The sequence below is a fragment of the Lycorma delicatula genome, chromosome 1, assembly GCF_047948215.1.
Source record: "Lycorma delicatula isolate Av1 chromosome 1, ASM4794821v1, whole genome shotgun sequence".
NCBI classification, from domain to species: Eukaryota; Metazoa; Arthropoda; class Insecta; order Hemiptera; family Fulgoridae; genus Lycorma; species Lycorma delicatula.
In genome coordinates this window covers 403,319,340-403,341,093 of record NC_134455.1, presented here as the reverse complement: position 1 = coordinate 403,341,093, position 21,754 = coordinate 403,319,340, and the positions used below count along the sequence as shown (strand labels likewise).

Sequence of the window (21,754 nt, the reverse complement as noted above, 5' to 3'; positions counted from 1 at the left end):
TTTCCTAAGGATATATTTTGTTTAGTTTTACAAGTAGAATCTGAAAAAGTATAGCCAGCCCACCATTTTTTTGAGGACCAGAAGCACCGTTTTTGAGATACACCCTTTTTTTTTATTTAATGAAAGATATGTCTAAGAAATCTCGTTTCTTATGTAAACTATAAATAAAATAACATTAGCTGTCAATAATTAGCTATCACAATTATAAAAAATTTTAAATCCACAACATCCACTTTCGCTAAAATTCGGAAAAATGACTTTATATGAAATATTTTGGTGGTCAGAATTCCGAATGCCTAAATTTAAATACATTAAAGAATCATTAACTTATCTCATCGGCTGGAATTCCAGCTGATGAAATTACTGATATATTAAAGAATCCCACCTCTATGAATCATGAGACCTTGCCGTTGGTGAGGGGGCTTGAGTGCTCAGGGATACAGAGTAGCTGGACCGAAGGTGCAACCATATCGGAGAGGTATCTGTTGAGAGCCAGACTAACGAATGATTCCTGAAAGAGGGCAGCAACTCTTTCAGTAGTTGTTAGGGGCGTGAGTCACAATGACTTAAACGGCCATATCAACACAGTCAGTCCTCTGAGTACTGCGCAGCTGAAAGCAATGGAAAACTACAGCTGTTTTTTTTCCAAGAAAATGTGGCTCTCTGCATTTTCACAGAACAATAATGGAGGCGTCTTCCTTGGTAAAATATTCTGGAGGTAAAATAGTCCCCCGTTTGGATCTCCGGGTGGGGACTACTAAGGAAGGGGTCACCAGAAAACTAAAAAATAACATTCTACGAGTGGGAGCGTGGAATGTTAGAAGCTTAAATAAGGTTGGTAGGCTAGAAAATTTAAAAAGGTAAATGGATAGGGTGAATGTGGATATAGTAGGAATTAGTGAGGTTCGGTGGGAAGAGGAAGGCGACTTTTGGTCAAGTGATTTTAGAGTAATTAACTCAGCGTCAAATAATGGGCAGGCAGGAGTAGGTTTCGTGATGAACAAGAAGATAGGAAGGAGAGTGGAGTATTTCAAGACGCATAGCGATAGAATCATTGTAATAAGGATAAAATCAAAACCTAAGAGACAGACTTATAGGCCACATACTAAGGCATCCTGGAATAGTCGCTTTAATATTGGAAGGACAGGTAGAAGGGAAAAATTGTGTAGGCAGGCCACGTTTGGAATACGTAAAACAAATTGTTAGGGATGTAGGATGTAGAGGGTATACTGAAATGAAACGACTAGCACTAGATAGGGAATCTTGGAGAGCTGCATCAAACCAGTTAAATGACTGAAGACAAAAAAAAAAAAAAATTAAAGAATCATTAACGTTGAAAAGTCGATCTACTGTAACCAGTAATGTATTTGAATAAAAATAATTTTTATATATATATACTGAACGATCTTACACATTCAGATTTGAATGAAATTATTCAATCTAAAAATTTTTATATTCGTATATAAAGGTACTAATGTTCCATATTTATATAATGTATTAAATGTAGATTTATAACATTATCACATAATTGTATTGCGATTGAAAAAAAAATATCTAGTTGAAATGACAAAAGGTTTTATTTTATTTAAAGTCCGCAATGACTTTTTTAAAAAGTTCTGTTAAATAGGCACTCGTTTTTTTTTTTTTGGTTACTTGGTTTGCGTACTTGGAACCTAAATGAAAACACATCTAATACAGTGAACAATGTTAATGATCATATGATATTACTATTAACATTCGTAACACGTAAAAGATATCATGCAACTTATGTAATATAATTTTCACTCGTTGAGCGGCATAGGTAGTGTAGCCGATTAGATTAAGGCGTCATTAAACCGCCTCCTGTAGGTACCTGGATCGAAATCTAGGTAGTTGTTTTTTTTTATTTTTATTCTTTAATGAATGCGAAATGCAGATAAGTAATAATTTCTAATAAATATACGTACCGGTAATAATTTTAGTTGTTTCGTCTTTATTATCACCTTTTAACCTCATAAAAAGCCGATGATGAAATTCCAGCGTATGAATTATTATTGTAAAAATTCAATTAATTCTTTTTTTTCTTTCTTTATTACAATTCAATGCTTTAAACACTTTCCCACTATTTTGACATAATTTTGTAGTGTTAAAAAAACCGTATTTGCATTTATAATTAGCTTAAAATCGGTGAAAATACCATATGAAGTTATCTCTTATTTGTTCGTAATATAAATTGATTAATACACTACTACGCATGCGTAGAAAAACTAATTTACATTTAGTAGAGATTAAAGATCAATCAATGCTATTGTTATATCTATCTAAACTATATATAAAAAATAAAAAAACAACTAATTATGAAAGATTAACAGCTGCTTTAGGGAATCCCCTGACGTCATAGACAGTCTATAACTATAGTATGTTAATACTATAAAATACATTAATAAGAAACTATGAATTGTGATGTAGAAGCTGTTTGATCGATGAATTTATATGCCTTTATATGAAATTATTTTGGTCTCGAAAATCTGAACGAATATAAACAAAAAAAATAATCTGATATTTACACCTTCTTTCTTTCTTTTTCCTGTTTCCTCCGGTAACTACCGTTTAGATAATTCTTCAGAGGATGAATGAGGATGATATGTATGAGTGTAAATGAAGTCTAGTCTTGTACATTCTCAGTTCGACCATTCCTGAGATGTGTGGTTAATTGAAACCCAACCACCAAAGAACACCGGTATCCACGATCCAGCACTCAAATCCATGTAAAAATATCTGGCTTTACTAGGACTTGAACGCTGTAACTCTCGACTTCCAAATCAGCTGATTTGGGAAGACGCGTTAACCACTAGACCAACCCGGTGGGTTCTGATATTTACACCTGGTTTCGCTGAAAGTAATGATGACCGATTGATGCAAACCTCATCATAGTTTTTCTTAAATTTACAAGATGAAGGAGTATTGAAAAATTCACAGTGAAAAGTGGGTTTGAGGTGAGTTGACATATGCGAATTTGGCTCGCGCTTGTATTTCGAGAACGGTGGCCGCTAAACGCAACGCTAGGGCCCATCGTATCGAGTGATCGCATCGGTTAAGCCATTAAAAATTGCATTAAAAATGGCCTAGGACGTACTGCTTTCGATATACGCCCTTTTTTTTATTTAATGAAAGATATGTCTGAGAAATTCCGTTTCTTATGTAAAATATAAATAAAATATCATCAGCTATCAATAATTAGCTATTACGACTATAAAAAATTAAAAATCTACAACATCCGCTTTCGCTGAAAGTAATGATGACTCATTGATGCAGAACATTATTATAAATTTACACCGTTAACTGAGTATCTGTTAGATTATAAACACCAACAATGATTTTAAAATTTCAACCGTAAATAATGATCATTGTATACATTAAATAATGATGAATGTTATAACACACATATCACTGAAAGTAATGATGACCTACGTCATCATCATTAATTTAAAATTAATCATGCTGTTTGCAGTTAAAAAATATGTTTTACTATGAATTTTTCAGTAAATCAACTGTTTCAATGTGTGAACACACATTCATCAGTGAAAGTAGCCGTTCTTTAATGTATTCGAATAAACCCGTGAAAAGAGACCGTCAGGTTCAAGGTCATTTTATTTTTTTATTTATTTATTTTTTTGTGAATTTTTATGGGCATCGACTGCTAAGGTCATTAGCCCTCGTCACATTCTTTAAAAGAAATTATTATCTCCATCAGGATCATCATATGTAAGGGTGTAAAGGACCCTTACATTTTATTTAAAAACACAAACTTCACAATAAACATTAAGACATAAAAGACAAGGACAATCACAAACACTTACGGGGTGTAAAGGGCCCCAATATTAAAATTTGAGATAAGGTTCTCAAAAGACCATGAAATTAAAATTTCAACTTATCAATACCATTTCTTTCTTTATATATATATAAAACTACCGCTTAGAGATTCTTTTATCACAGCTTTAAACTTTCATTTTATAGACTTTTAAGAAGTCCGCTGGCGTGTAAAAATGCAACTATATTTTCTTCATTTCTATTATCCAGATCAGCACTAATATTATTTCTAAGACGGAACCTCTTTCTGAGGTCCTCATATATGGTACACTCTTCTATCAGATGCTTGATTGTCAGTGTTTTATTACAAACACCGCACATTGGTCTCACTTCGCCGGTTAACAAATATAAATTTGTTAATCGCGTGTGACCGATTCTAAGTCTGGTCACCGCTACTTGTTCACGGCGAGTCATACTTAAAGTCGCTTTTCCATTTATAAGGAGAAGATTTTACTGAGTTTAATTTTGTATTTAAACTCCTCCATTCAGCATTCCACTTGTTTTTTACTATGTTTGTTAGACGGTTTTTAACATCTGCCACTCTTAACAGGAAATGCATCCAAATCATCGCAGACTGTTGCCTTTCTGGCAGCTTCGTCTGCGATTTCATTACCTGTAATACCAGCATGCCCCGGGGTCCATACAAATACGCATCGCTGTCCTCGTTGTTTTAGAACGTATAAAATGGACAGGATGTTTGCAATTAGGACATCCTTAATGTTCTTGTTCCGAATTGCGACAAGTGCACTTAAAGAATCGGAACATATTAACACTCTCTCTTCGCAATAGTGTTCAGTGTAGCGAAGAGCTTGCTGAATTGCAGTGAGTTCTGCCGTGTAGACACTGGCCACATCTGGCAGTTTCCAAAAGTGGGCTTCTCCATTTACATATATTGAGCATCCAACACCATGTTCGGTTTTAGAACCGTCAGTATAAATTCTAATATGTTCTTTGTAAGTACTGACGATTGCAAAAAATTCCTGTTGGATGATCACTGCTGGTTTCTTTTTTATTTCTCCTTGAGAGAGATCCAAACTTGTATTTACCGCTGGCAAGCGCCATGGCGGTATTACTCTAGTAGAAATTACCAATGTATCTGGAAAGGCAATTTCGTATTTACTTCTTAATTCGTGGTACCTAATTCCGGCTGGTCTGGAATAGGTAGCACGACGTTCGTATAATGCAGCCATAGGATGGTTATTGAAAAGTTTATTATTTATATGGACAGGATAAGCCCATATATTTGCTGCGTATCTTAGTAAAAGGATCTCTCTTCTATAATGTAGTGGCATTATTCCGGCTTCAAACATCAGAATAGCGGCCGGACTTGTGCGGAAAGCACCAGTTGCATATCTTATTCCGCTATTATGAACTACGTCTAACGTCATTTTATTTGTTGAGTTTTTAGAGGCATCTCGAACCCGTGTTTTAGTATAAATTTTGCAGTAAATCCACTCGTTCAGCGTGAAAATTTAATTAGAAACACATGTTCATTCTATAAAATGTGACTTCTTGTTTAATCGTAAAATCTTTGTTAGGGGTCAAAGGTCATAATTACGTTTAAATACTAGGGTTTCATACAACTGGATTAATAAGTTCTCATTGAGAGCTTTTCAACGATATATCATAAGTGGTAATTATTTTCATCGGTTCCAGAGTTATAGCCAAATAAGACTTTAATTAATGAAATATTTGGATCTTACAAGGGGAAGACACAATGGTTCGAGTCAGACTTCATTCCTTTTTTTTAATTTAAATATATTGATTTATTAATAATTATTAATCTCTTATTGAAAAAAAAAACGATGAATAATAATTCAAAAACAAAAAAAATGAAAAAATATCAGAAGTTTTTAATGAAATAAAATTTTATGTACTTTCTAAAAAAATGTGTAAATGTAATTTAATGAGCGAACAAGGAAGTCATATGAATAAAATTTAAATATAAAATTAATCTGTCGATTTGCTTTTAAGTAATATTAATAAAGTAATAATATTAAACACCCCTGATTTTTTTGCTTACGGTATAACATATAATTCAAAAAAAGTTTCATTAACTATTTTATAATTTTGAAATATTTTACAATTTTTTTTTATATTTTCTGTTTATACCTTAATATTATTTCTTGTGTTTATATTTTAAATAATGAAAATAAATTTTAATTACATATTTTGTTTATTTTATAAATAGTTGTGTAATTTGTGATGCTGTTTTGATCAAGGATTTAATATAGTTTCCCTTGATCCATCCAGGTAAATTCTAAGACAACTACATTTATAAACGTGGTGTAGTATATCTACCCATTGCTGATGTGATTTATATAATCTATTATTATGGACCTATCAAAATAAAATTTTATTACTTATGTTAATTCATTTTAAAGAACATTAATTAATTAATAATTTTTCTTACCTTTCAGCTAATATACGGGTAGTTTCCTGAAGCGCCAAACCAAGTATTCCTAATACAGGATCAGATGCATCCCTTGGAACGGGTGTCCTTAAACCAACTTTCCTACGTGCTTCATGAAATGCATTATTTACGTCTCTATATGTAATACATACAGTATAACCGCTAGAAGAAAAAATGAAAGAAAAAACAACTTATCTATTATATTGAGATAATTAAACGTTTTAATATATTTAAAATTGAAATAAAAAAGATAAAAAAATATATTACAAATAAAAATTAATTTATTAAAACTGAGAGAACTTAGTAACAAAATATTCTGACTGTATAGATTTTTAAGTTGTTTTAAAAGTTAAAAAAACAATCCTTAATAAAAAAAAAGTGCTTTCATTTCAGTAGTTAATGTGTTTATAATTTTTCTGAAAATAAACGTAATAATAACAAATGTAGAAATTTTCTATCTAGACGCGCGGTCGCCTGATGAGGACATTGACCTTTAGCGTCCCCATCCACCAATTTCATTTATTTGATATGAATTTCCCTCCGTCTTTTTTAATATTATAGAAAGGCCGATTCTGACCTTCTTGACCTTCAGAGGTCAAAGGTAAAGATCGAAGTAAGATGTCAGAGGCCAGAAGTTAAACGTCAATTATGTTGGTTTGGGATCAAGGAGTGATAGCTGTCCCAGATTAGAGCATCATAGGAGTGAAGAATTGCATACGATGAATTGGTAGAAGGGATATGTTTTCACCTGAGGAAGTACAACGGATCATGTTTGAAAGTGCAAATAATTGGACGGCCGTAGTAATGTTGACCAGGAAGGTAATGCAGGATCTATAGGCCTGGGAGGAGTCCCGCAGGGGCAGGCAAAGAAGGGATCATCGGAGGGCGTTTAGGAGTCGCCGGAGTCAAACCAATAGATATTTTGGTTAATGAGCGTAGGGAACGCTACATTTCCAAGGTAAATAATCTGTTTATGTCAGAACGAAAGCAGGAAATTGAAGACCTTGCGTCTTGGCAGCTCAGGTGAGACGAATCCTTCACAGGTAGCTACACGTATGGTATATTTCCTATAGTGTCTGATTTTCGTGCGATTGGATGGGTCTCCCCCAATCGGTATATCACACAGTATCTCTCCGAGCATGGTGCCTTTCGGGCGAGTTTGGCTAGGTTTCCTTTGGTGGATTCGAGTCTATGCCCGGATTGTGGGACAGATGATACAGAGGACCTCTACGTCCTTCCCCCCGGACGTAGAAGACCGTAGAGATCTTCTGCGTCTGTCCCCGAAACGAGGTCGAACGTTCACTAGCTGTTAGGGAACTTGAGAGAATAGATTCCTTTCTAGATCTCCGTATAAACTGGATGATCCAAGAGGTGTGTGGTCTATAGTGATTGGTTTTCTCCGCGTTTTTGCGGTGTGTAGGTGTGCAGAAGGAGTTTAGTCGAGGTACTCAAACATGGTAGGATCCCGGGTGGCTAAGGGTTCCGGCTTAGGCATTGAATTGGTTGGAGGTAGACGGTTATATTGCTATTGTTTGTGATTCGCTTTTGGACTTCCACTGGTGGGGGTGACCGCGTTGCCGGGTTATGTTAACCTGTGTGACCGGGGACGTGGCTTCCCTCTGCCGGTGACGGTCGTTATCGCGACTTCGTAATACCATACGAGACATCACGATGGGACCGGTTGGGGGTGCCGGGTTTGTCCCCGGTTCCTGCGCGGACCGGAATGAGGTTGCGTTCCCCTTGTTAGGTGACTTAAATTGGTCGATTTTATAGCGTGTAGGTTTGAATCTCTATGTTTCCTAAGAAATAATTTTGATTGGTATGAGTGTAGCACTGTTTTAAGAGGCGATTTGGAGGACAGACTCTCGGTTGAACGCCTAGGGGTTGAACGCCGGGGGGGGGGGGAGTCGCCTAGGCGAACCCCCGTACGTGTGGGGGTCGTCTGGACGTGATGAGGTCGGGGCACTCCTCTTATTCGTCCGATGGTGGCCTGTGGTAAGTATGTTTTATGTCAATAACTGTTTATGAGTGTGTGTGGCGTATTTCCCCCTTCCTGATGAAATTCACACCAGCTGTACCAAGAAGAGGGTAGCCACGGGTGGAGGTTTAGTCGGTAGTGCGCAGGAATACACACGCATCTAATACCTTCTTGCGGAACCTGTTAGCAAGTCCGACACTCCTTCGGCGTCCATAAATGGGGTTCCTCCACCTTTTTGAAAATTTGACGAATTTTTTATGTTAATAACATTTATTTATAGTTAAAGTAAAATAAGTGAAATAAAAACAAGGAGAAAAATAAAATACGTACGAATTTATACATGAAGTTAATAAATTTATATCACGTATAATTAACGTATAAAACATACGAAATAAAAAGAAATGAACAGGAGCAGGTGACGCCTTTTTTATACATGACTAGTACACTAGACACAGCCGTTGGTGAGGAACAATTTTTCAGCTAGCCTATTTTATATAATTATTAAATTAATAATAATTTTAATACTTACTCGACTCTTGTACTTCCTGGAATTGTTAAAGCACAAATTTTTGGACTCGTTGTAAGAACAGGCAAAATGGAATTTAGTAATAATATTCTCCTGGAAAAAAATAAAACATAAAATTTGAATTAATAATTTAAAAATTCAATTCACATTATTTTTTTTTCAAAAATCTTAATACATATATCATATATCATAACGTTATTTTTTCCATTTAAAATATTTCAGTTCGTTTTATGTTTTGTATAACTGTTTTGTTAAACACTATTACTTTTATTTGTTTATTACTTTTTAATTATTAACTAATTAAAAAATATACTTTTTAGCCGGAAGCATGTTGGACATCGGTAAGTGGAGGGAGAACTCGTAATATGGTTTGGTTGTAATCAATCTTTTAATGAGTCATGCTTAATATTTGTAGGGAGCAGTATCATCTTCGCTCCAACAGCGAGAAGTCGTATTTTAGCACCTGTTGGGAGCCCTCCGCCCGCAAGTTAGTCGTGTTTAGTATTTGTTGTAAGGCCGCTCCGTCAGTGAGTGTGTTATATTCATTTACTATGTCTTGTGGTTTGTAAATATTGTTTAAAAATACATATGAGTTCCTGGGAGAGGAGAAACTGGGTACAGAATTTGAGGTGAGGTGGTCCGATAACTACGCGTAGATAGTTTTGCAATAGGAGTATTTGCTAAATTTTACTTTTCTACGTTCAACGGTTGAAAATAAATTTAAAGATTACCATATTTATCAAAACTTTTTATATTACTTTAATCATTAAATAAATGGAAATTTTTATAAATAATTATATTCTACAGCTACGATACAGTTTTACCTAAACTATTTAGTTACAAAAAAAATGTGTACTTAAGACCATCAAAGTTCTTCCCAAATGAACTAATCGTGGATACCGGTATCCACGATCTAGTAATCAAATCCTTGTAAAAATAACTAACTTTACTAGGACTTGAACGCTGGAACTCTCAACCTCCAAATCAGCTGATTTGGGAAGAGGCATTCCCCACTAGACCAATCTGGTGGGTTTCGTTAGGCTAACCAGGTTTTTCTTAACATAGTAAACCATGAAATTCAGAACATTAAAGGAATACAAGACAAAGTAGATTAACAGTTTGGAGTTGGTGATACAGTTAATTGTGGTTGTACTAAAGCGGTTAAGAAACATGTTTATTATTTGATCAAGTACATTTGATACATGTGTTCCTTTCTATATTACTTTTTCTTGGTGAATTTATTGTGTTTGTAAACTTTATACTGGATTAAAGGTTGGATATATTCACACACCTAAGATATATGCAAGCCAGAATCCCAGAAATGTACTTCCATTTTTTCTTTTTTTCATTCTTTCATATTCATCCATGTAGCTTACCTTACTTATCTTACTTACTTACTACCTTATCTTTCCTTTAACAGTTCCAATGAGGGTAAGTTGAACAAGCAGGTTTCTTTTTTTATCTTATTTTTTATTCTTTTCTTACTAATATATTCTTGTCTGTGTCACATTTGTTACTAAAATTTATAAAAGAAATTTGCGCTACTATACTACTTTCACTGAATCTTTTGTTTTCCTATCAATTAATCTTTGCTATTGGACAACTGGATGTAAACTGAGAGTGCTGTGTTTCCTCCCAGCTGGACTAGGATAGGGCAAGAATGCTATAGGCTTGCTCATAAAAGCTGTGATGCATGGATATTTCCAGCTTAGATAAATATGCAAGATGCAATGGATTGAGAACCCCAAATGTTTATATATATATATTTCACTTTCTTGTGGACACGATAACTGGCGTAATTTTTCGCCAATCACTTTCAAAATATAATGACTCAAAATCTCGGTCGAGTTCGTTAATGGGTAAAATCAGACCATAAGGGTGGAAATGGTGAGAGGGCTTTTTCGAAAAAACAAAATATCGCTATAACTTTCTTATTAAATAAAATATCGAATTCGTTTAAAGTTCCTACTATTCTTTGGATAAGGACCTAAAACTTACCTAAGTAAAGTTTTTTGATATCACCAACTGTTGACCCAAGGGGTAGAAAAAATGGGGATTCGAAGACAAAAATAATCATTCCTCCCTTAATAGGCACAGTATCAAATCGGTTTAAAGTGGTCGTTAGTCCTCTAAACATTATATTAAACATTATTTGGCGCAATTTTTTATATGATCAACCCTTACGGCAAGGGATCATCAAAATATTGATGGAATTGTAAGAAGATGGGGTTTGTCGTATGCTAAACATGCAACCATTGTAGTATCGAGTAAATTTGAAGTTTTTGTTAACTTTAAGGTAGAAATCTTTTTTATCCCCCTACTCAGCATCGGTGAAATCTTCCTCCTCCTTCCGGCGTGACGAAAGGAATTTTTTTCTATACCTTCTCCCATCACAGTGATCCGCGCTTGATTAGCGCTCCGCAAAAATATGTTGGTATCTGATTGCCTCCCTTCATAGTCTTATGTTACCTTCTTGTGAAAAAATTTCAAAAAATGACAGTATATTAAAGATATTTAACAGATTCTGACCACAAAAAACCCCGTTAGGATTAGATATTTTTTATGCCTGTAACAACAAAAAAATTGAAACAATACAAAAATTACGATAATTTAATTGGTTATTTTGCGCATTTCTACCGCATTTATTATTAGCGAAATTTTTTTTTTGCTTTGTGTTTATGAAACATAGTTTGCTGATTTTAAAAATAATACTTTCAAGCAAATCGGTTGAAAATTGGGCAAAATATGATGAAAAACCCCTGTCATAAATCACATATGTTAGTATAAGTGAAAGTAGATTCAGAAAACTACGTTTTATAAAAATTCCCACCACACAAAAGGCTATTCAGATTGATAAAAAACAATTTTTACTGTATAATCTTATTCATTACGAATTGATATGTGTTACATGTTTACCGATATCATTTGTCAGAAAAGATATTTATAGACCTCAAGTAAAAGTGACATATTTATGTCCACAAATTCCTTCTTTTTTTTGTGAGTGCCGTATATCGTAATTTATTATGTGTTTCAATACATCGATATGTTGCTACTAAGATAAGCTATTTTTGTAAATAATAAATAAATCCATAATCGTCATAGCTATTATAATATAGAAGTCACACACACACACACAAGCACATTTCTGAGAAAAAAATGGTCATATTCTTTCTAGTCTAAATAAAACATTTTATATCGTATAAACGTCGTTCAAATTGTGTAATAAAACTGATTCCTTTGTGAATATAAAACAAAATCACTGACTTAGATGCCATATATAATGATTTTTTAACAGCGTTTTAAAACTGATGCCATATATAACCAGTTCCAAGACTAAATGATCTTTCTTTCTTTTTCCTGCTTAGCCTCCGGTATCTACCGTTTAGATAATTCTTCAGAGGATGAATGAGGATGATATGTGTGAGTGTAAATGAAGTGTAGTCTTGTACATTCTCAGTTCGACCGTTCCTGAGATGTGTGGTTAATTGAAACCCAACCACCAAAGAACACCGGTATCCACAATCTAGTATTCAAATCCGTGTAAAAATAACTGGCTTTACTAGGGCTTGAACGCTGTAACTCTTGACTTCCAAATCAGCTGATTTTGGAAGACGCGTTAACCACTAGACCAACCCGGTGGGTTAGACTAAATGATCTGAAAAGGTTAAAATGATATATTATTTTTTTATTAGATTTTTTAATATCTTGTAAAATAATAAATAATTAAATTTTATTATCGTAATTTAATTAATAACTAAGATTTTTAATAAATTTTGTATGAAATTCTATGAGAAATTGCTTTTATTATCACTTTTATAATTATTGTAATTTTTTTTTTAAATTCTTAAGATATTTCTTAAAACACTTAATTTTAAATTACTGTCATTAAGAACTATCTATGACATAGAAGCTTATTGTTTTAAAAGAAATGAAGTTGTTAAATAAGACATAAATCTCCAATCAATTAAATTTAATTGCAAGTAGGCGTTCCCAGGAACCTTGATTTTAAGAGCGGTGAACAATCTCATCCGCTGATTCTGCTCAAAGAAAATTAACCTTGTTTTAACATTCCCACTGTAGGAGTATATATAATTCAGGTTCAAGTTTAAAATGATTTTAGATAATCTAATACATCTACCAAATCCTTGAAATTATAAAATAAGTTGTTAAAAATCCGGCAATGGATTACATAACTTTTTCCGGATATGCTGGTCAAATTATTTCAGTTCAACCATTTTATTTAATTCTTTATTTGTATCATAATGAAAAATAATTCATTTTTATTGAAAAACACAAATCAAAATTATGAATTTTTTTTTACCTTTTTACGTAAAAATATTTATTTCTAATTTTACGATAAAAAACGTTTTCCGATTTCTACTTTTCCGTCTAGATAGCGCTATAGCACAGCTATAGTTCTACAAGGAAAAGTATTGCAATCGGTCCAATTTGGGCTTACGCGGTTTTCACCGAATCTTGACGTTTTGACACCTAAGAAAACAAAAAAAATTTTAGAAATTTTCCAGATGTTAATGTTTGTATGTACGTGTGTGTTCAGTGTTCTCTAAATCACCTTATATCTCCCGTACTACTGAACCGATTATTTGATCAGATTACTTTTATAAATGGAGCATTGATTCCAATTAAATTTTCAACTTAAAAGATCAAGGATATGAGGCTGTACAGCAAAATCACTCTGAATATTTCGAAATTTATCGTAATTAAGGTCATACTTTTCTTAACCACATTTATTAACAATTAAAAAATAACAATATTTGCAAAAAAAAAAAACTTTTTTAAAACCGTACCCCTCCCCAAAAAGTGCTGTTATAGTCGTCAGCTATGTTGTGACGTCACACGTCAGCAGTAGATTTAAATAGAGTGTAAAAAAATTAATTCGGTCCGGCTGGATCTCGACCTCGATCGTCCGGTATCTATTGCGTTAAGTCTCGCGGCTACACCAGTCTGTTGAGTGCGAAATTTGTTCTACGATGTGAAATTACGCAAATTAATACCGACCGTCGCCACCAGTGCCGCCACATACGCGCGAATTAAATATGGTATGCCCGCGCTTTAGCTAGAATCATTAAATTAAATAAACGAAAGAATATTATATTTAAAAAAAGACAAATATTTTAAATTAATTTGTATATGTATGTGTAAGCCGTGCATCAGAAACAAGTGTTATCATTTTTTTTTTAAATGTGGGAACTTCTATATCAAGGGAGAGGTATTAAGCTATTTTAGTGACTTTATTGTTAAACAAAGTACGTTTTGAACCGGCTTCCGTGGCTCCAATGGTAATGGGTCGACCTGTCATCCGGAGGTCCCGAGTTCGAATCCCGGTCAGGCATGGCATTTTCACACACGCTAAAAATCATTCATCTCATCCTCTGAAGCAATGCCTAACAGTTGACCCGGAGGTCAAAAAATACGTTTTGAGCGTTAAACATTTGTAAATGAAAAAAATATTTTTTTTAATTTTGGGTGTTTCCATACTTAAGGGGAAGTATTAAACATAAAATTAGTTTTTATGGAAATAATTAATAAGTGGTTATAATTAATTAAAAAAATATGATGTGGACACCATATAACTACCTTGTACGCCCTTAAATTACATATACACATTTTTTTGAAATGAAAAGTACATACAATTTTATTTCATTAGTAACGTCTGATATTATTTTCTTTTTTTTTTTGTTATTATTGAATTATTATTTTTCGTAAAACGTTTTATACAATCAGAGGTTAATGATTATTAATAAATCAATACAATTAAATTTAAAAAAAAGGAGATGAACTCGTGATTCGAACCGATGTGCCTTCCCCTTGTACGATCCAAATATTTCATTAATTAAACTTTTATTTAGCTATAACTCTGTAACCGATGAAAATAAGTACCACTTATGGTAGGTATATTGTTGAAAAGCTCTCAATGAGAGCTTATTATTGCAGTTAAGAAAAATTTTTAAATCCAAATATTTTGAATTTTGGGCTTTTTTGGACACTTTTAATCCAGTCGATTGCAATAAAAAGGGAAGGTGCACAACTAGATGTTACAACAGTCCTAAAATCCAAAACTTCAACATCCTACGGCTGTTCGTTTTTGAGTTGTGGGACATAAATAAGTACGTACAGACTACACACCGATACTAGTTAAAATGGATTCAGGGATTGTCAAAATGGGTATTTCCGTTGAAATCTAGAAACTGAAATTTTCGTGATCACAATATTTTCTTTGCATCGTACAAGGAAGTAAAAAAAAAATAAAAAAATTACAATTATTTTTTTAACTTTTAAGTTATATCTTTCTTAGAGTAAAATTTTGCCTGTTTTCTCATTAATTCTTTATGGAAAAAAAAGCTCACAACAAAGTTGTTTGTGATGCGCGGCTTATACACACAACCTAGTTTAAAATATTTGTAATTTTATTGAAATACAATATTTTTTTCGTTCAATTCAATGATTCTAAATAAAGCGCGCGCGCATACCTTATTTAATTCGCGCGGGTGTGGCAGCACTAGCGGGGACAGTCGGCACTAACTAAACTAATGTCATTTCACAACATACATAGAACAAATTTCGTTTATACGGTCGGTAGACTGGTGTAGTCGCGAAACTTAACGCACCAGGTACCTAATCAACCAAACAATCGAGTTCAAGACCCGGCCAAACCGAGTTGAATTTTTACACTTTAAATATTACTCATTCTTTTAATCCTACCGCTCATCTGTGACGTCACAACATAACAGACAACTAAAACAGCATTTTTGGGGGTTGAGATGCGATTTTTCAAAAAAATGTTTTAGCAAATGTTGTTATTTTTTAATCTTTAACAAATTCGCCTAAGAAAAATACGAAGTTAATTAGGCGAAATCTCTAGATAATGACGGTGACCTTGATCTACAGCCTCAACCCCCTTGACCTTTTTAAGTTGAAAGTTTAATAGCATATATAATATGATCAAGTTTGGTGAAAATCAGTTCAGTAGTTCTGGATATATAAGGTGATTTAGAGGCCAACATCGAACACACACATACACGTTTATATGAACATTAAAATTCAGAAAATTTCAACCTCCTTTCACCACCCGAGTTACTACCTTTGATTTTATCAATCGTATAAAACAATCACTGAGAGCGGTGGTAAAGTGATTGGGCGACTACCTTTTTTTTTTGTCTTCAGTCATTTGACTGGTTTGATGCAGCTCTCCAAGATTCTCTATCTAGTGCTACTCGTTTCATTTCAGTATACCCTCTACATCCTACATCCCTAACAATTTGTTTTACATATTCCAAAATGGCCTGCCTACACAATTTTTTCCTTCTACCTGTCCTTCCAATATCAAAGCGACTATTCCAGGATGCCTTAGTATGTGGCCTATAAGTCTGTCTCTTCTTTTAACTATATTTTTCCAAATGCTTCTTTCTTTATCTATTTGCCGCAATACCTCTTCGTTTGTCACTTTATCCACCCGTCTGATTTTTAACATTCTCCTATAGCACCGCATTTCAAAAGCTTCTAATCTTTTCTTCTCAGATACTCCGATCGTCCAAGTTTCACTTCCATATAAAGCGACACTCCAAACATACACTTTCAAAAATCTTTTCCTGACATTTATATTAATTTTTGATGTAAACAACTTATATTTCTTACTGAAGGCTCGTTTAGCTTGTGCTATTCGGCATTTTATATCGCTCCTGCTTCGTCCATCTTTGGTAATTCTACTTCCCAAATAACAAAATTCTTCTACCTCCATAATCTTTTCTCCTCCTATTTTTACATTCAGTGGTCCATCTTTTTATTTCTACTACATTTCATTACTTTTGTTTTGTTCTTGTTTATTTTCATGCGATAGTTCTTGCGTAGGACTTCATCGTAGGCGACTACCGTCGATAATAAACTCCGACGGATTAATGATTCAGTGTTGCCATGGAGCTTCTCTTGCAGAAAATCTCGTCGTGAGGAAGCGGTCCTCTACCGGTTACGGTTAGGACATACGAGGATCACACACGAATACCTAATGTCAGGGGAAGCCCCACCCCTATGCACACGATGCAACTGCCGCATGACTGTGCACCACATTCTCGTGGACTGCATATGTTATGCGGCTTTGCGTCGTCAGTTTAACCTACCTGGAATCCGTGATATCTTGTACAATAATAACGGAATTTTGGACCGAATGTTTCTCTTTTTGCATAGTACCAGGTTAGTGCAAAGAGTTTAATATTATCATATATGTTTTTCTGTTAGAAGAGTTTTTTTAATAATTTTAACATTTACTTTCATTTGATTTTTTTGGTTCTATGTATTTAATTTTGCTATCCGGGGAGGGGACTTTTGCCCAACCCATCGGAATTAGGTAAGTTTTATATAGTTTCTTTATTCGATTATTTTAACTATTATATTTTATCGACTTCGTCTGTGGTATTAGTTTTGAGTTTTATTTTGTCTTCTTGGCTTGTTTTAATAAATTTTTATTGTATGATTAGTAATATATTTACACCTTATAAACTTTATTATTTTGGAGTTATTTTATCCTTTTATTAATAACATTCCGGGCGATGATAACGCCTAGGCGTTTTTCGCCCACAAACAAAAAAAAAAAATTCAAACCGGTTTTTTGGGTTCCTTAGATGTCATAACGTCAAGATCCGCTGAAAACTGAATATGCCCAAATTGGACCGATTGCAGTACTTTCCCGTTATTTATTTGATTCTACGTATAGCTCTGCTATAGCGCTCTCTAGACGGGAAGGTAAAAGTTTATTGTTGTTTTAAACAGTGAACTTCTAATATACGTATATTATCAAATAACATGTTATTCTAATTATAATTTATATTTTAAATAACACAACATTATACAGTCTATTATCATCGTTTATTATTTTAAATAACTGTTAATTAAAATGTTTCATTTAAATAATATTATTTTACCGGAGTTAACGTTTGATAGAATTTAGTGAAAAGTTTAAGTTAACAATCCTTTCACACGTTTCATGAATTAAAATATTATTTTCTTTACGAACCGTATTCTCAATAAATTAGTTGTTAATACAGTTTTCTTTTATTTATTTACTCATAAAAGATATTTAAAAAAAAAAAAATTATTTTTGAAAATTTTGTTCAAAAACTGTTTTCAAAAATGTTAAATAAAATTTAAAACCAGATGTCCATTTCGATTGTTAAGCAAATATAATCAGTAGTTACTAGGAGAAAAACTGTGTGTGTGTGCGCGCGTGTGTGTAAGTTTGCGCAAGTGTGATAAAAAAATAAAGAACATTTTAATTTTTATCAAAAAGAACTTTGTTCTTTTTGATAAAAATCTCTCTTTTTTTGTTTAGCCTCCAAAATCAACGTAAGGTATTATTTCAGAGGATGATATGTATGAATTTTAAATAAAGTATAGTCTTGTAAAATCTTAGGTCGACTATTCCTGAGATGTGTGGTTAATTGAATCCCAACCACCAAAGAACACCGGTATCTACGATCTAGTATAAGAGTATAGATCTAGTATTCAAATCCGTATAAGAGTAGGATTTGAATTTTAGAACTCTCGACTTCGAAATAAGCTGATTTATGATGATGAGTAACCATTAGACCAGACCGCCTATTATTATTTATTTATTTTTTATTGTTTTTCTTAGGCACATTTGTTAAAAATTTATTTGTAAAAAACATTTTTTTATAAAATCGCAGCACCCCCCTCCCACAACAAAACCAAGATAAAACCCATAAATGAAAACAAATTCAAGGAGAATTTTTTTTTTGTCTTCAGTCATTTGACTGGTTTGATGCAGCTCTCCAAGATTCCCTATCTAGTGCTAGTCATTTCATTTCGGTATACCCCCTACATCCTACATCACTAACAATTTGTTTTACATATTCCAAACGTGGCCTGCCTATACAATTTTTTCCTTCTACCTGTCCTTCCAATATTAAAGCGAGTATTCCAGGATGCCTTAATGTGTGGCCTCTCTTCTTTTAACTATATTTTTCCAAATGCTTCTTTCTTCATCTATTTATAAATAAAAAAAATAATATTTATATAAATTACTCCTATACTAATAAAATTATAAAAAATATAAACCCGCTTATAAAACCCGATAAATATGTAATAAAACATTTAAAAATATTATAATAAAAAAATAAATATGATTTTTCGGGTATTTATAAAATAAAATGCAATAATTGTGAAAAAATATATATTGGAAAACAAATACATCTTTCAAGGATAGATTTAATTTTAGATCGTTTAAAAATTTAAAAAAAAAATAGATTTTCAAATGTAGCTGACCAGTTAACAATCAATACACATAATACAGGGCGCTTCATAATTTTCTTAGGAGTTATAAAAATTCAGTACAAAAAAAGTATATCACTTACCTAAATGAAAGTTGTACGAGGTGATGCAGGGACTCAAACAGTTTTTATTAAAATCTATAAACGTTCAATATGTGCTTCTCTGGTGGCACGGCACACATCAAAATGAAAGTCTAGCTCTTGCCAAACTCGTTCTAACATGTCATTTTCGATAGAGTTGATTGCATCGATTATGCGATCCTTTAGCTCAGCGATATCGTGCGGCATTTGTGGGATAAACACCTTATGTATTTTCACGTAACCCAGAGAAAGAAATCACATGGCGTGACGTCTGGTGATCTTGGTGGCAACAGCATAATCTTCTTCAGACGCATGTCCTACCCAGCGCCTTCATAATTTTCTTAGGAGTTATAAAAATTCAGTACAAAAAAAGTATTTCACTTACCTAAATGAAAGTTATACGAGGTGATGCAGGGACTCAAACAGTTTTTGTTAAAATCTATAAATGTTCAATATGTGCTTCTCTGGTGGCACGGCACACATCAAAATGAAAGTCTAGCTCTTGCCAAACTCGTTCTAACATGTCATTTTCGATAGAGTTGATCGCATCGATTATGCGATCCTTTAGCTCAGCGATATCGTGCGGCATTTGTGGGATAAACACCTTATGTATTTTCACGTAACCCAGAGAAAGAAATCACATGGCGTGACGTCTGGTGATCTTGGTGGCAACAGCATAATCTTCTTCAGACGCACGTCCTACCCAGCGCCGAGGTAATGTTGTGATAAGGAACTGTCGAACCTCGTTATGAAAACGGGCAGGACAACCATCTTGCTGGAAAATGAAGTCTTTGAGTAGCTGAGGCATAAGCCACAATTGTAACATACCCAGGTATATCGTGCCGGTTACTGTCGTTTCCATAAAAAAGAACGGCCCATACACTACCTCACGAGAGATCGCACAAAAAACGTTTACTTTCGGAGAATCCCGAATGTGTTCCACATAAGCGAGTGGGTTTTCAGTTCCCCAAACTCGCACGTTATGACAGTTAACTTTGCCGCTAATATGGAAAGTAGCTTCAGCGCTGAAATTTATCTTGTTTAAAAAACCTTCATCTAACAACATCTTTTCCTGCAAGTGTAAACAAAAATCGAGCCTACCTGTTTTATCTTCATCAGAAAGACGCTGGATTAATTGAAGAAGGTTTGCATAATAAACGTTTACGGAGAACTCTCGACACTGCTGTTTTCGGAATTCATAATTATCTGCCTGCAGCCGCAGTCGATTTTGACGGGCTGCGAATGAAACTTGCACGCACACGTTCGATATTGACTTCTTAGGTTGATGGACGACCGGTTGATTTTCGTTTGCACAAACAACCGGTTTCACTGAATTGTTTATATCGCGCAAGAATTGAATTGTCAATTGATGGCTCCTTATGAAATGTCAACCGAAACGCACGTTGCACAGAAATTACTGACTTTGACAAGGGAAATTCTAACACACAAAACGACTTCTCGCTTCCCGTGGCAGACATTTTCTCTACTGTCGACGTCTAGCGAGCAAATGGTTTACTAACTGCCTAGTATATGTTGAAAAAAACTATTTGAAGCACTCTTTCGTACAGTACTTGTTTTATTCTTACGAGTGAAATAGTTTTTTATTAATGAATTTTCAAAACTTCGAAGAACATTATGAAACGCTCTGTATAACTAGTTTGAAAAATAATTTATAAATAATTGAAAAATTAAATATTGAACACCAAAATAATAATAGAATATTAGAAATTTTAGAAAAATTTTATTAACACAAATATAAACGTGAATTTAGGCCGAAAATAATTTCGGAATCCGAAATAGTTTTTCTCCATACTTAACAACCTTCGCTTAGTTTCAAATTCGCCTCCTCATGGTTCGGCTGGATAGTTTAAGAGAAACTATCCAGCCGAGAATTTCTTGAGAATTGGAGAATTTCTTGAGTGAACTAAGTCGGAATTTCTTTCCAGCTAGGATTATAACTTGGGTATCCATTCCCACAACCAAGATTACACCTTAGAAAGTCTAATATGGAAGGTCTTCTGGGAAAAAATCCACCGTCAGCGACCGCAATGACGTCACTGAAAAGTTACCACTCGGATCCGAAGGGCAACACTCAAAAAACAATGACGAATCGGAGCGTCTGGAAACCTCCAGTCAAAACCATGTAAGGCAAGGTTTCATACTTTGCAACACACAATATAAATTCTATCTCAGGAGCGACAAATTTAAAACTGTAACAAGTTTATTAAAATTTTAATAATGTTTGTTTAGTGCCAAACTTGTACACAATATTTCTCTATAGATCGATCTTACAGGACATATTTTTCCTATTTTTGTATTTAGGTTTTACCTTCATGAACAATTTAAAGCGATCTTACTCGTCCTTCACCTGATTTTATGTCTTAAATTTAAATTTTCTAGACAATAGTTTATTATTGAATTATATCCCCTCTACATTTTGAAGTATCTATTTAAACTTTAAATGTTCCATTTCAATAATCAATCGATTTATTAAAAAGTGTAAAATCCCTTTTGTCAGTAATTATTAATGCACCTTTTATATGTAGGTTAAGAAATTATTATGTAGTAATGTACTACGTAAAGTATATAGTAATATACTTGTTTCC

General features: G+C 33.6%; 1 protein-coding gene across 1 annotated transcript in view; it reads right to left on the bottom strand.

Moving 5' to 3' along the window:
- LOC142317426 (salivary peroxidase/catechol oxidase-like) overlaps positions 1-21,754 on the bottom strand; it is a 299,683-nt gene that overhangs the window by 238,739 nt on the left and 39,190 nt on the right. Inside the window, exons 2-3 of the mRNA XM_075353986.1 lie at positions 8,770-8,859; positions 6,263-6,424 (exon numbers count right to left, since the gene is read on the bottom strand). Of these exons, the coding sequence (XP_075210101.1) occupies positions 6,263-6,424; positions 8,770-8,859 (252 nt within the window). The remainder of the gene's footprint in view (positions 1-6,262; positions 6,425-8,769; positions 8,860-21,754) is intronic.